This window comes from Hordeum vulgare, chromosome 4H (assembly GCF_904849725.1).
Source record: "Hordeum vulgare subsp. vulgare chromosome 4H, MorexV3_pseudomolecules_assembly, whole genome shotgun sequence".
Classification (NCBI taxonomy): Eukaryota; Viridiplantae; Streptophyta; class Magnoliopsida; order Poales; family Poaceae; genus Hordeum; species Hordeum vulgare.
The window spans coordinates 599,814,638-599,829,139 of NC_058521.1; the positions used below are offsets into that span (position 1 = coordinate 599,814,638).

General features: G+C 49.3%; 1 protein-coding gene across 1 annotated transcript; it reads right to left on the bottom strand.

Annotated features, from left to right (window-relative positions):
* Nucleotides 1-12,339: 12,339 nt before the first annotated feature.
* Nucleotides 12,340-13,419, bottom strand: LOC123447483 (major pollen allergen Hol l 1-like). The gene has a single exon (XM_045124088.1). It carries the CDS (start codon nt 13,378-13,380, stop codon nt 12,592-12,594), a length of 789 nt encoding a protein of 262 aa, XP_044980023.1. The 5' UTR covers nt 13,381-13,419; the 3' UTR covers nt 12,340-12,591.
* Nucleotides 13,420-14,502: the final 1,083 nt, after the last annotated feature.

A 14,502-nucleotide genomic window follows, 5' to 3' on the forward strand; every position in this document is an offset into this window, starting at 1 on the left:
AGCGGTAACTGGCGGGACAGCCTCAAGGACAGGACCTGCGGCTTGCTCAGGTCTCCCCTGGTCACCCTCATCCACATGAATCGCCCCTGCCAGACAGAACGGCGCAAGATCTCAGAAAAAGAAAGGGGCAAGACCGAAGACAAAATTCGCGATGTGATAACATAAAACTCTCGAAGTCACCACAACGCACCTGGCTGGGACGAGACGACATTGTCCGCGTCCATGAGATCGTCCTCCTGGCACGCTGGAGAGGTGGCAGAGGTGGCAACCCTGTCAAGTGAAATGCATTCGACCATCAAACAGGAGTTCAACCGAATATCATAAGAAGTTAGAAGAACAGAGCACTTACGTTGAAGAGACGGGAACGACGATCCTTATCCGCGGCAGAGCCTTCCAAGGTTTGGACCCACTCGGTTTGGCCACCTTGGAAGGTTGACCCACAGGCTCAGCAGCAACGTCCCTGGCCCTCTTGGTGCTCCGAGTACTCGGGACCACGGGAGTAGCAGGCGTAGCACTCGAGGATGCCGGAGGGGCCGGGTGAACCGCAGGTTCATGTCGGCGCTTGGTTCGGTGCTCTGGCGGTGGAGGTGGCGAGTCCTGCTCTTCGTCATCCTCCTCTTCTTCACCAGACTCCTCCTCCGTCTCCCCACTGTCGGAGACGTATTCGCCGCTCTCCACACTACCCTCCTGGCTGCCTTCTTCCTCCTCCTCGTCCGGGTTCCCGTTCGAGACAGGGTAAAACCAGTTGGTCCACTTCTGCGTGAAATACAGTCGGTGACATCAAACGACAGGCAGAGATTCAAGAAAGCGACAAAACTAAAACAGATACGTGCACTCGACAAATGGTACTCACCTGGTTCGGAGGAGGGTTGTCCGTGCTGAAAGCCCTCACTCGCCGAGACCCTCTGGGGTTCTCGCAGGCTCCTGTGATCTGGAGCACCCACGACGCCACCTTCTCCTCGGTCACGCTCAAGACGTTGGTCTGAGTGGAGTCTTCTGGCCCCGTGTAGTGCCACATGGCATGGTCGCGAGCTTGCAGTGGTTGTATGCGCCGACCAAGTAAAGTCTCCAGCAAATCCATGCCGGTGACTCCCCTTCGGACGACGTCTACGAGTGCGTCGACCAGGGGCTGGATGTCGATCTTCTCCGCCTTCGTGAGCGCGAGCTGCTTCGGTGGAGCGGGACGATCTAAACTTAAAGGAGGCAACCCTGTCGAGGCATTCGGGCAGGCAACGTCTTGGCAGTAAAACCACGTCGACTGCCAGTTCCTAACCGACTCACTCAGTTGAAGAGCAGGATAACTACTCCGACTCTTTTTCTGGAAACCTAAGCCTCCGCAAAGTGGGAGAACTGGCTGAGTCGTTTGATAGTTTGAGATCTAGCAGAGAATATGTGTTTGAACAACCCCCAATGGGGAGGGTAGCCGATGAAGCACTCGCACATAACTATGAAAGCAGAGAGATGGGCAATAGCATTCGGGGGAAAGTGGTGAAGCTGTGCCCCGAAGTGGTTCATGATGCCCTTGAAGAAAGTATGCGGGGGCAGAGAGAAACCTCGATAGACATGGCTGAGCAGCAGGACGCGCTCCCCCTCTCGAGGCGCCGGCTCGACCTCATTCTCCGCCGGCAGCCTCCAAGACTTGTGCACGATCATCCCGTGCTCCACCAGCTGCAGCAGATCCCCCTCCGTCACCGTGGAGGGGAGGAAGTCGCCTTGGATCCAACCCGCAGGCAACGGCCGCTGCCGCCGCCTTCCCCTTCTTCTTCCTCGCCTCCATCTTGCTGGTCTGACCCTTGGTCATGGCGGAAGCTGCGAATCCGCGGAGAGGAGGGAGGAGTGGAGAGGTTAGGTGCGCTGGAAGAGGCGAGGAGGACGAAGCAAAGGCAAAGGATCCGGCGGGCGTAACGAAAAACCGTTGCCGCTGGGATTTAAGTAAGGTTTCGACTGGGTCGCTGGCAGGTGGTCCCGAAACCTTATCCCCCGACCGACCGCGGCGATATCATTGGAGAAGTTGAAGGCGCAAGAATCGAGGCGTCAGGCGCTACTCAAGCGCGCTGGCGTCATCCCCGCTGAGCACGCGAAAACCGAAATTTGAAGATCCCGGAAAATCCGCCGCTGTCAGTTGACTGGTCGCGTCAAGAGATACCCTGGAAGCACTCGGTTTCCGACAGTTTGTTCCACGAAGATTTCCACTCGGATCGTTGGTCAGAAAAGATAAAATGGACTGAGGCAAGCAACGCCCAAGTCAAATCCGTTCCAGTCGGATCCAAACTTCAAGCATCGCTTCGTCGTTCCAACCCCAATCCATTCAGGGACTAATGATGGGGTTATGGTCCTAGGGTAGGGTCATAGGCCTGCCCTGTAGGTCATACCCAAGGATTACGCCTCATAAGGGACAAGGCCCTTAGTCAGTTCCGACTGAATTAAGGAGTCCCCATCGTCCAGTCAGTAACAGGTCCTCGACCATCCAGTCGGAGACTAGCATTCGGAGGATATCAAGCTAGCCGACTGGATACCACTCGGTACATCGTAACCCCCCTGGAGGAAAACGGTCATACGTTTCCAGGTGCATTTATTAGCATTTAGGACGTACGTTACCTGTAACGTAGGCATTCAATCGCCACTACTCCACTCTTGTACCGAAACCGTTGTGGACGGCAGCGCACTCTATATAAGCCACCCTCCCCCACTGGTGCAGGGGTTAGCAAATCATTGTATTCCATATTCCACTCGACAACAAGCTCCCAGAGCACTGAGACGTAGGGCTATTACCTCACACCGTAGAGGGGCCTGAACTCATACAACCTCGCCGTAGATGGGACTCTGCCCATCCTTTTCGTACCCTACACATCTACTGTCAGGCTTATATCCACGACAGTCGTCCTTCTTCACCACGTACATATAAAATTACACGAGCCTTGAAATAAAAAATAATAGATCGAACTAGACGTACCTCATCGGCATGGTGGAGTCAGCAACGGACGAGAAGCATCGGAGCTCCTTACCGCCGTGGTGGCCGCCGGCCAGTGCGAGGCTCCTTGGCCAACGGCGATTGGGAGGCTGGCCGCAGAAACACCCAACATGCATGCACCCGGGGATCTCCGTGCATGGAGCCCAAGGCGTCCACGTGAACTCTATTCTCATCCTCCTTGCTATGAGACTAGCTAGCTATAGAAGCTAGCTATGTATGATTACGACATGAGGTACACTATCAAGTCCATCAAGCACATCATCAATTTGATTCCTATGACTCTATGAGCCTTGGTGTCCGCAACCGTCAATGAAAGATCGCAGTGAATGAATGATGTGACGGATAGATAAAAGGGTTATGGCAAAAACCGTCAAAGGATAAGTTTAGTGGACCCATCGCTAGGTGATGCGGGGAAGGGGATTGACCTGTCCTGTCACACGCTTCTCGGAGTCGACATCCATCGAAACATTGATAACCATGAAAGCCAACAAGATGTACATATTCCGATGTCCATGATGTTGCCGTATGAAGCGATGCTCACAGAAAAGGGGTGTATGATGAGGACATGAGGTATACTATCAAGTCCACCAAACACATCATTGAGTTTGATCGCCATGAGCCATGGTGTCTGCAACGGCCAATGGGAAATTGCAGCGGATGAATGGTGTGATGGATAGATAGGAGGGTTACGACAAAAACATCAAAGGACAAGTCTAGTGAACCTGTCGCTAGGTGACGCAGAGCAGGGGATTGCGGTGGGCGAGCGGCATGGACGACATCACGTGGCCTCGTAAACATGTATGACGCGGGAGCATAGAAAAAGAGAACGCGGGAGCATAGAAAAAGAGAACGCAGTTTGTACGCATCCAATTGCATCGAACCAGTGGATAGGTCGAGCTCATGTAAACCTGCCGTTAGCAATGGTGCATGGGCCTGGACGTCATCGGTGATGCATGTCATGTGCAGTGGTTTTGCAATGGTCATGACTCGATCAAGGAATAAATTAAGAGGCAGCTGATGTTATGGTTTAAGTTGTCAACTTACAATCGGATGATTTTTGAAAATTAAAAATGACGGTTGTGAACATACTTTCTCCCATTGCAACGCACGGGCAATATTACTAATGTCTGTTAATCCGACCAGAAATTAAAGATGGATCCGTGAAGACATCGTTTCATCGAAGCAGTTAAATTTGATATTGGGCACGTCTTCGTCCGAGATGGTATACAGCCAGTAGAAACAAAAAAAAACCAAATTGTTGTCTTAGCCGTACCTAAATACGAATACGTTTAAGTTTGGAAGATTTTGGATGAGGTTTAGAGTCCTCTTATTGTAAGGGATGTCAAGCCGACTCTTATTTATATTAGAGAGACTAGCAAAAGGGCCCGTGCGTTGCAACGGGAGAAAAAAATACCACACGCTTTTAATATTTTTATAATCATTTTGATTTATTAAAACAATAAGCTAACTAACTAATGTAGTCAGTCCTATCCTATTTTGTTGAGAAATCAACCCGTCCATTGTTAATTCCATCATGATGAGAAATTGAGCGGGACAAGCAAAGCAAAACAAAAAGGCTACGTGAATTGATCAATGGACTGTTATCTTATTTCACTCATGGGGTAGAGAATGTGGGATCAGATGGCAAACTGAATGTGGTGTTCCATTCTCTCTCTACAACCATACAATCTTACATTGAATAAATTCATTCATCAGCAAACAAATTCTCACAAAACAAATTTTCTTGCTGGTGCTTGGCACACGGTTGGAGGCATGGGGAGGGGATCTCACGAGATGATGAGTTCCTGCCGGAGGTGGGGATACGATGAGGGGAGTAAGGGTTAGGCGCCTCTATCTGGCCATAAGGAGTCGCCGTTATCGCGCCATAACCTTGGAGTTCCCCGTGTGAGCCATGGAGGCCGCCTTCACCTGCAAGTACTTTGCTCCGCCGCGCCTTATCCGCGCGCCGCCGCCGTTCTGCATCGAGCAGACACATCATCCCAAGTCGTTGTAGTTGTCGCGTTGATTTGATCCAGAAGCTGTGCTCGAGCGCCGAAACGGGGGAAGCAAGCGGGCAGAGGTACGACCGCGGAGGCGGGTGGGTTGAGATCGACAACAGTGGTGGCTGAGGTCGGCCTCGGCGGCGAGTGGTGTGGCAGCGGCCTGGGCGCATGCCAGGATGGACCAGGGGTCGACACGATGCGCTCGAGCGCCACAATGGGGGCAGTGAGCGGGGAGAGGTACAGCCGCGGAGGCGGGTGGGTTGAGATCGGCAGCGGTGGCGGTTGAGGTCGGTCGCGGCGGCGAGTGGTGTGGCGGCGGCCTGGGCACAGGCCAGGGTGGCCCAGGGTCGACGGGAGGAGGCGATGCGTACGGGTGTAATTTTTGCAGCGAATCGTTTTTTCCTTTTGCGTTGCAGATAAATGATGGAGCGCGGGTTGAATAACAAAAATTACAGGGGCTTTTTTATAAAAATGCCGTGATGGGTTTTGCGACGGAAGCAATAGCCGTTTTATTATTAGGTATAGATGACGATCAATTGAGCAACACACACTCACAGAACCCATCTACTTTTTAACCTAGTTTTACGTTTCTCCCTTGTTATTTCGCTCTTGTTATTCGTTCATCCTTCATATTAAAGGACAGCGATAATCGTGCTCTGTGGACGAGCGAATCGAACCAGGGCAACCTATAGCGGCCGCGTGACGGGGGGTCTCTCGAAGGCACGTGGTGTTTCGGGTCTAAAAAAGCACCTTCCAGATTGCTTGCGTACTGCATTTTCATCCCGGTAGTTCTTGACCAGTCCACCGGCACCTACTCCGCCTAGAAGAGGTACTTCTCCTTGGTGTTCCGTGAGTACCTACTCCACGGCCACATCGATGGCACCGTGGACTCGGCCCAAATGGTGAACAACGAGGACTGGATGATCATCGACGCCACCATCATCCGCTGGTTCTACCTCACCATCTCCAAAGATCTCTTTCACACGGTGGTGTGTGATGAGGACGACGCCTACACCGTCTGGACCAAGCTCAACGGCCTCTTCACCGACAACAAACTCCAGCGCAAGGTCCTCCTCCACAACTAGTTTTGTGGGTGCCATCAACTTGATTCATCCATTGATGATTTTTGCATGCGCCTCAAAAAGCTTTCCGACGAGCTCCTCGATCTTTGCGAGACGATCAGCGACGAGCTCCTCATCAGCACCCTCACTGCCTGCCTCAACGGCGACTTCGGGAACGCCGCCTCCAACCTGACTCTTATCCCGGAGCCGACCTTCGCCAAGGTAGTGGCGTACCTCAAGCTTGAGGAACGCCACCTGAAGATCGCGCGGATCCGGGCCACGCACACAGCTCTCACCACCGGCACTCGCGGTGGCCCTGCTCCCCGTGACCGGCTCCCCCGCAGCCGGCCTTCTGCAGCCGGCTGCCCTTCAGCCGCCGCAGCCGACCCTGTCTGGAAACGGCCGCCGTCGCGGTGGTCGGTGCGGTGGGCGTTAGCAACAGCAGCAGCCGAACGGCGCTTCGGGTGGCTCCGCTCGCCCGCCACAGCAGCAACCGGCTCCATGGTACGCATGGGCAGAACCCATGGACCGATGTCGTGCACGCTCATTCCATGTCGGTTCCCCGTGCTCCTACTCCCGGTCTCCTCGGAGTCCGGCCCCCATCGCATAAGGCGTTCTACGCCGTGCCCCAGCCATACGTAGCGCCACACGGCCCTCTCTCACTCCGCCAGCCGACCCAGTCCGGCGGGCCGCCGACGCCCCTGGCATTCTAGTCGGCGTAGTCCGGCGGGCTTCCCCTGCCCCCTGGGATCCGTCCCTGCTTGCGGCGCTGCACTCCGCCCCTACACCGACAAACTACGCTGGCGGCGGTGACTGGTATATGGATACGAATGCTACGGACACATGGCTGCTCATCCCAGTACTATCCAGACCTCTTATCCCGTCAACACCTCTACTCGCATCACCGTCGGTGACGGTTCTTCTCTACCCATTACTCATATAGGACATGCTTCTTTTCCCTCTTCCTCCTCAGCCCTCTCTTTATCCAGCATCTTAGTTTATCCTGACCTTATCAAAAACCTTGTTTCCGTTCGCTACTTTATACGTAAAAATCCTGTTACTGTTGAATTTGACGAGTTTGGTTTTTCTCTCAAGGACGCCCGTACCCGGATGGTGCTTCACCCATGTGACAGTCCTGAAGACCTCTACCCGATCGGCTCAACTGCCTCCTCCACCTCCGTCTCTCCCGTCGCTCTCGCCACCGGGGTGGATCTTTGGCACGCTCGGTTGGGTCATCCCAACCCAGCCACTCTTCGGCATATTCTTCGTAGTTTTTCTTTCACATGTAATAAGAATGAGAATCACTCTTGCCACGCTTGTGTCCTTGGCAAACATACTAGTCTCGCTTGGAGGGGTAGTGAGGAGTCGATGATAAGAGATGGTGCGTCATCATTTACCGAACAGCAGTAAGATGAGCCACTACTAAATTAAATCACACAATTTCCTTTAAAAAATCACACCATTAACTGAAACAACAAAGGAAAATGAATTGCAGACATGGCTGGGTCGCTAACGTGGAGGCTGCTGATGTGAATAGGTTGCATGTTAAGATAAATAAGTTAATGGGAATGAATTTCTTAGGTATATATGATGCATGCATATTTCAAAAGTACATTAAAGCATTATGAAAATATGTAAAAAAAATAGTTTATTGATTTTTTTAATTGTATTACCAATTAATATAATGTGTGTGAACAATTATTAAATTTGTTTGAACATATCTTGAAGAGGTGTGAAAACTTTAAAAAATACATGAATACTATCAAATAAATTTGTCAACACATCTTAAATACATGAACATTGCTTCAAATATTTGAACACTTTTTGTTACATTATCTATTATGTTACAGTTTTTGTCAACACATCCTATTTTTGTTACATGAATTTTGATAATATGTAAAAAAATTGACTTCTGGATTTTTCTTTATTCTTTGCAGTTTGCAGGTAGGACAAAAATGTATTGGTGGACATGCATGGTTTCACTGACATACACCTTTATAAGCAGTAAAATAACAATATCGGAATATTTCGAGTATATATGGTCAAGTGTTCTACCCCAGGTGCAAATTTTGGTGACATTCATGGTGCTCTGGGAGAAGAAAACGAAATCGAACAACCATTATATTATTCAAAAAGGCCATGCTAGAGCACTAGATTATTATGTAACCGAAATTGTGAGGTCTAAATAATGTATTACTCTTGAACAAAGGACCTCATTAATGTTTAAAACATCTGACGAAATCTGTTATTAATGTTTATAAGCAGTAAAATAACAATATCAGAATATTTCGAGTATATATGGTCAAGTGTTATTAACAGATTTACATGCATAAAAAAAGGGGGTCGATCGAGAGAGTGGGCGCGCGCGAGAGCAAACCAATCCTTGGGTGGTTGCCTCTTCATTCGGGACCTCAAAGTATTAGGTGTCCATGCATGAATGACCCTCTCCGATTTATCCGATGTAATTCTTTTGTATGGTGCGTTCGTTGGGATGCGATGAATTGTGGGTTTATGTTCAGATTATTCATGAAAAAGTATTTGAGTCCTCTTTGAATTATAATTGGTCTTATCTGCATGATCGTTATAGCTTTATAAATCTTTCTGATCTATTGAATTGCTTTGGTCAAGTAGTTTGATGTTTCTTCAGTGGTAGATGTGCGTTGTAGTGGGTTCAACCTGACGAGTTTCTATATCCTAGTGACAGAAGGGGACAAGTTGCGTCTTCGTGTTGCTGCCACTAAGGAGAAAACGATGGGGTTTATTAAAATTGGTTGAGTTTACTTTGTCTACATCATGTCACCGTTCTCCAAGCGTTACTTCGTTTGTCATGAACTTTGTACGTACAGAGGCAAGCATAGAAGCGTTTTGGAAGTGAAGTAATAGTAGTAGGTGCAGGCAGGAGTCGGCCTATTTTCTTATGGACATGATGCCCATATACACATGATCATTACAGTGAAAATCACATTATTATCGGTTGTTCTTTCAATTGCCCAACAGTAATTTGTTTACCATCATATGTTGCTTTCATGAGATGCCTCTATAGGACACTATGCCCCCCGGTCTATTCACTTATATATTCAAAAAACTTATATTTTCCTTGCTGCCTTCTTTTATCGTTTATTTTAGTTACCATTCTTAATAATTATCTACACAACTCACTTGCTTGCAAAATAACAACAACAAGGGAATTGACTACCCTCTTGCCCGCGTTGGGTGCAACTTGTTTGTTTTTTTGTGTGCACCCTCTAAAGACGGTTGAGGATTGATATTCCTATTGGTTCGATAAACCTTGGTTTCTTAATTAAGGGAAAATACTTACACGCATTATGCTGCGATAACCCGTTCCTCTTCACGGAAAACCCCAACAAGGATCAGAAGCATCACTGAACATTTTTTAAACACAAACATTTTTTGAACTTGTGTAAAAAAAATTAATTCCTGAAATACATTTTGAAACATGAACATATTTTCAAATTTTGAACAAAATTTGAAATGAGAACATATTTTTAAATTCCTGAACATTTTCAAAGAAAAGAAACATGAAAAAGAAAAAACAAAAGAGTAAAGAAAATAAAAAAATAGAAAAAAAAGCAAAATGGGAGAAAAGCAAGATAGAATTAGTCAGTCGTGGTCTGCCACCCCCTATGCGAAAGCTCACCTATTTGACGCAGAGAGCGTCATATAGGAGCTCCCCCAATTTTGTTTGGTGCGCTTGAGTTCCACACGCGCTTCCAGGCCCACATTGTCACTACACGCCATGACTCGTGGGCCGGCCTCCGCTTGGCTTGCAGCTTCGCATGGGCCTTGCATGTATACATGCACTGCTGTAGTGTACTCCCTCCGTTTCTAAATATAAGTCTTTTAAGATATTTCACTAGGAGTCTATATACGGAGCAAAATGAGTGAATCTACGCTCTAAAGTATGTCTATATACATCCGTACATAGTCCATTAATGAAACATCTTTAAAGACTTATATTTAGGAACGGAGGGAGTAGATGCTAGCTGTCTGGTAGCAGCATGCTCCAGATGCTTCAGCTCATCCTCTCATCGAAAATCTGCAACCCTGCATGACAATGCACCCATGGTTGGTCTGATTTCGGTGAAAGCGACCAGAACCAATCTCCCCAATGGCGCCAAAGTTCTCGTTCCCAAAATAGAGTCAGAGACGGAAGGTAAGGACCATGCCTCTACAACAGTCGTCTCGACTAACCACACTGACATGCAAAGCTTTTGCATGTTTGCAAGAAAATCGACTAACCACACGGAGGATGTAGGAAAAAATACCTTGGAGATCCGAGAAACGGATCTGGTACGAACGCCATGGAGGGAAAGTTCAATGCAAAGGGAGCACCCATCTATCCCCAACCACACCTCGCAAACTTAAAAAAAATACATGAATACTATCAATTAAATTTGTCAACACATCTTAAATACATGAACATTGCTTCAAATATTTGAACACTTTTTGTTACATTATCTTTTGAAAGATATGGGAAAAATTTATTAGTAACCATGTTATATTTAAATAATCGAACACCTATTTTTGTTACATGAATTTTGATAGTATGTAAAAAAAATCACTTCTGGAATTTTCTTTATTCGTTGCAATTTTGATAATAGGACAAAAATGTTTTGGTGGACATGCATGGTTTCACTGACATACACCTCTATAAGCAGTAAAATAAAAATATCAGAATATTTCGAGTATATATGGTCAAGTGTTCTACCCCATGTGCAAATTTTGGTAAAGAAATGACATTCGTGGTGCTCTGGGAGAAGAAAACAAAATCGAACAACCATTATATTATTCAAAAAGGCCATGCTAAGCACTAGATTATTCTGTAACCGAAATTGTGAGGTCTAAATAATGTATTACTCTGGAACAAAGGACCTCATTAATGTTTAAAGGGAATCGTTTCCACCCGGCGCGCCGGCCGAACCGACGCGCCGGTCGCCCCCTCGCGCGCTGGCCCGTGCAACATTTTTCCCACCCCACGGTCTTGGTTGGTCAATGGATGAAACATTTTTCGTCTAAATTTGTTGCAACCAGCGTCATTTTTGCTGCAAGCATTTTTTTCACTATATTTTGTCCCAGTATAAAAGTTGCATATACGTTTGGTTGCAACTCCAGTTCGTCGGATTTTTCATTACAATCGATGTTTTTTACTTTTGTTACAACCGTGTTAATTTTTGCTATAACCAACATCTTATTTTGTTGCAACCGTTCACTAAAAAGTTGCATACACGTCACGTAAATATTTGTTACAACCGGCGTTTGACTTTTGCTACCATGTAGCATCAGCTTCGTTTTTTGCTACAATCACGTAGATATTTTTTTTGCTATAAATTTTGTGTTTTGTTGTAACCGTTGAAAAAACTGCTGCATCCAATCGAAATTTTGCTGTATAGGAGAAAAATGTTGCATGCGGATCCAACGGTGCGGACGCACGGGATTGGTGGATCGTGCGGCATCACTCCCATGTTTAAGACATCTAACGAAATCTGTTATGAGCAGATTTAGATGCATAAAAAAATGGGGGCCAATAGAGAGAGTGGGCGCGCGGGAGAGCAAACAAATCCTTGGGTGGTTGCCTCCGTTAGGGACCTCAAAGGGTGTTTGTTTCCAGGGACTTATTGGTTTTGGGACTTAAAAAAGTCCCTATAAGTCCCACCTAAACCAAACACTAGGGATTTATTGGGACTTATTATGGTTAATTGGGACTTATGAAATAAGACTCTCTAATAGGAGCTTATTGGGACTTATTTTCTGGTCCATAACGCTCGCACCGCCTGCCCGGATCGCTCCAGGGACAGGACGACGCTCGCACCGCCCGCCGCCGGCCGCCCGCCCCGTCGCCGCCCGGCCGCCGGCCCGCCCAGACGCCGCCCCGCCGCCCGCTTGCCCTGACGCCGCCGCCCCGCCGCCCGCTCGCCCCGACGCCGCCGCGCCGCCGCCCGCTCGCCGCGACGCCGCCGCCCCACCGCCCGCTCGCCCCGACGCCGCCGCCCCGACGCCGCCCGGCCGCCTTCCGCCCCGACGCCGCCCGGCCGCCGCCCGCCCCGACGCCGCCCGGCCGCCGCCTCGTCTCCCTAGTTCGTCTGCAGGTTCGCTAGTTCGTCCACAGTACTCGACTTGATCGCTAGTTCATCTGCAGGTTCGCTAGTAAATATCCTGGTATGGTACCTACGTCTCAGCTTGATCGAGTACTGCATTAGGTGCAACATGGACTTATAAGTCCCCGTAAACAAACAGGTAGGGACTCGGGACTTATAAGTCCCTGTAAACAAACAGGTAGGGACTTATGACTTATAAGTTGGGACTTAAAAAAGTCCTAGGACTTATGAAACAAACAGGGCCTCAAAGTATTAGGTGTCCATGCATGAATGACCCTCTCCCTATACAGACAGCACGAATGACCTTCGTCATGCATGCAGATGCAGGACTCCTATATGATATGTGCGTCTAGCTGGTTTCTTCTTCTTCTTCTTGAGCCAAAATGAATGAATGAATTAAGGTGGCCGGAAGAGAAGAGTCATGCATCTTGTTCTTGACTTCACTTGGTCTCGTAGGAGGTGTCGGGCTTCCAGCCCTCGGGGATGACGTCCTCGGCGACGGTCTTGGTGCCGCCCTCGGTGGTGTAGCGGACGGAGAATGGGCCGATGAGCTTGTCAGGTGTGTCGATCCTCCAAACGGCTCCCCACGACTCCTTGAGCTCGATCCACTTGTCCTTGCCCTTGGGCTTGATGTCCACGGCCACCACGTCGCCGTCGCCCTGGAGGAACTTGACAACCAGGGCGAGGTAGTTGGGGCTGGAGCCCTTCTCCACGTGGAAGTTCACCTTGGTGCCCTCCGGGTACTTGCACTTGACGCGGCGGAACTTGATCTCCACCTCGCCGGCGTCGCGCAGCTTCTGCTCCTGGCCCTTCTTGGCCATGGTGCCGAAGGCATGGCCGGACAGGTCGAAGTGGTACGCCGCGATGGGCTCCTCGTTCTTGTCGGTGATGGTGACGATGGTGGGCTCGCCGGAGCAGGCCTCGGGCTTGGTGCACTTGAGCTCGAAGCAGGAGCCGCAGCCGCGGCCGTCCTTGAAGATGGGGACGTTGCCGCAGGAGGTCATGCCGAAGAAGGGGGCCTTGTCCACCTCCTTGTACCCGCAGGCGCCGCCGTTGTCCTTGGGCCCGGCGCCCGTCGGCTTGCCGTACCACGTCGTCTTGGCATCTTTCCACTCGCTGACGTAGGTCGCCGTGATGTTGGGGCCACAGGGAACCTTGGCGATGCCGTGCGCGCCGCACACGACCACGGCCAACACCGCCGCAACCAGCAGCGCCGACGAGGACGCCATCTTGAGTTGATTTGCTAGGTCTTGGTTTCTCTGTTGCTGCTGTGTATCTGCGATGGATGGGTAGTTTTTTATATATAGGATAAGCCAGATCAACAGGGAGCGACCAAACCGGGGACGACGCTCCGGCCATGTCGGTGGCGTAAGCGGCTGGCCGTGAACGCTGGGCGAGCATGTCCGTGGCATGCAGACGCGGCTCGCCGTCACCCGAGGGGCTCTTGGTGTCTGACCTCTCCCGACTTCCGTTATGCATGGGTCGCGTGTGCGTGCTGGCCATGGCCCTGGCCGTACGTGAGGCTGATTGCGGCATGCATTCGGATACATCCGTATGCCTATGAGGGTGGTGAGAGGGAGCACTCGGTGCTCCAGCTCCACCCCTATTCAAAAGTAATTTAGTGATCGAAAAGAAGTGCAAAAAAATCAGAACTTGTACTTCAAAGCCAAAAAAAACACGCCGTTGTCCTTGGGCCGTCACCCGAGGGGCTCTTCCGACACATGGACAACCGTCCGATCTATACGGGTAGCCATCCGATCCACACGCTCGCCACATGAGTTGCGTGTTTCTGTGACGGCTATTTTCTATTGCTCGCCAATGCTATTGCTACGAGCCCACATGATTGAATTACAACATATTGCACCTGGATCATATCATCATATTGCATTCACTAGTAGAAAAGGGGTCTTTTGGCCGAGGGCCGAAAGACCATTAGTCCCGGTTCAAATGAAAACCGGGACCAATGCCAGGCATTGGTCCCGGTTCGGTTTGTCGGGGCATTGGTCCCGGTTCGGTTCACCTCACTAGTCCCGGTTCGGTTTGTCATATCATCATATTGCATTTGATATATAAATTCTGGTTTGAACCTTGATCCACATACACGGACTACATTACAATGATTTCAGATTAATGAAATTTTAGAAGTGGTAGTTATAATGTATAACAAGTGCATCACAATAATTAATAACAATAAATATGAGTGAAATGAGTGTCGGCCGATGTTCAACACGCACACCGTTAGTAGAAGCCGCACATACTATATGCATTAGTACTTGATGGAACGAACGGGGACCAACGATCTTTTTGCTCTAGAATTGGAGATTTGACCTCTGGAACAGCCCATCGCACAA

Bases quoted from the DNA above. Each gene is read 5' to 3' on its own strand.
- LOC123447483 (XM_045124088.1), bottom strand. From the start codon at position 13,380: ATGGCGTCCTCGTCGGCGCTGCTGGTTGCGGCGGTGTTGGCCGTGGTC.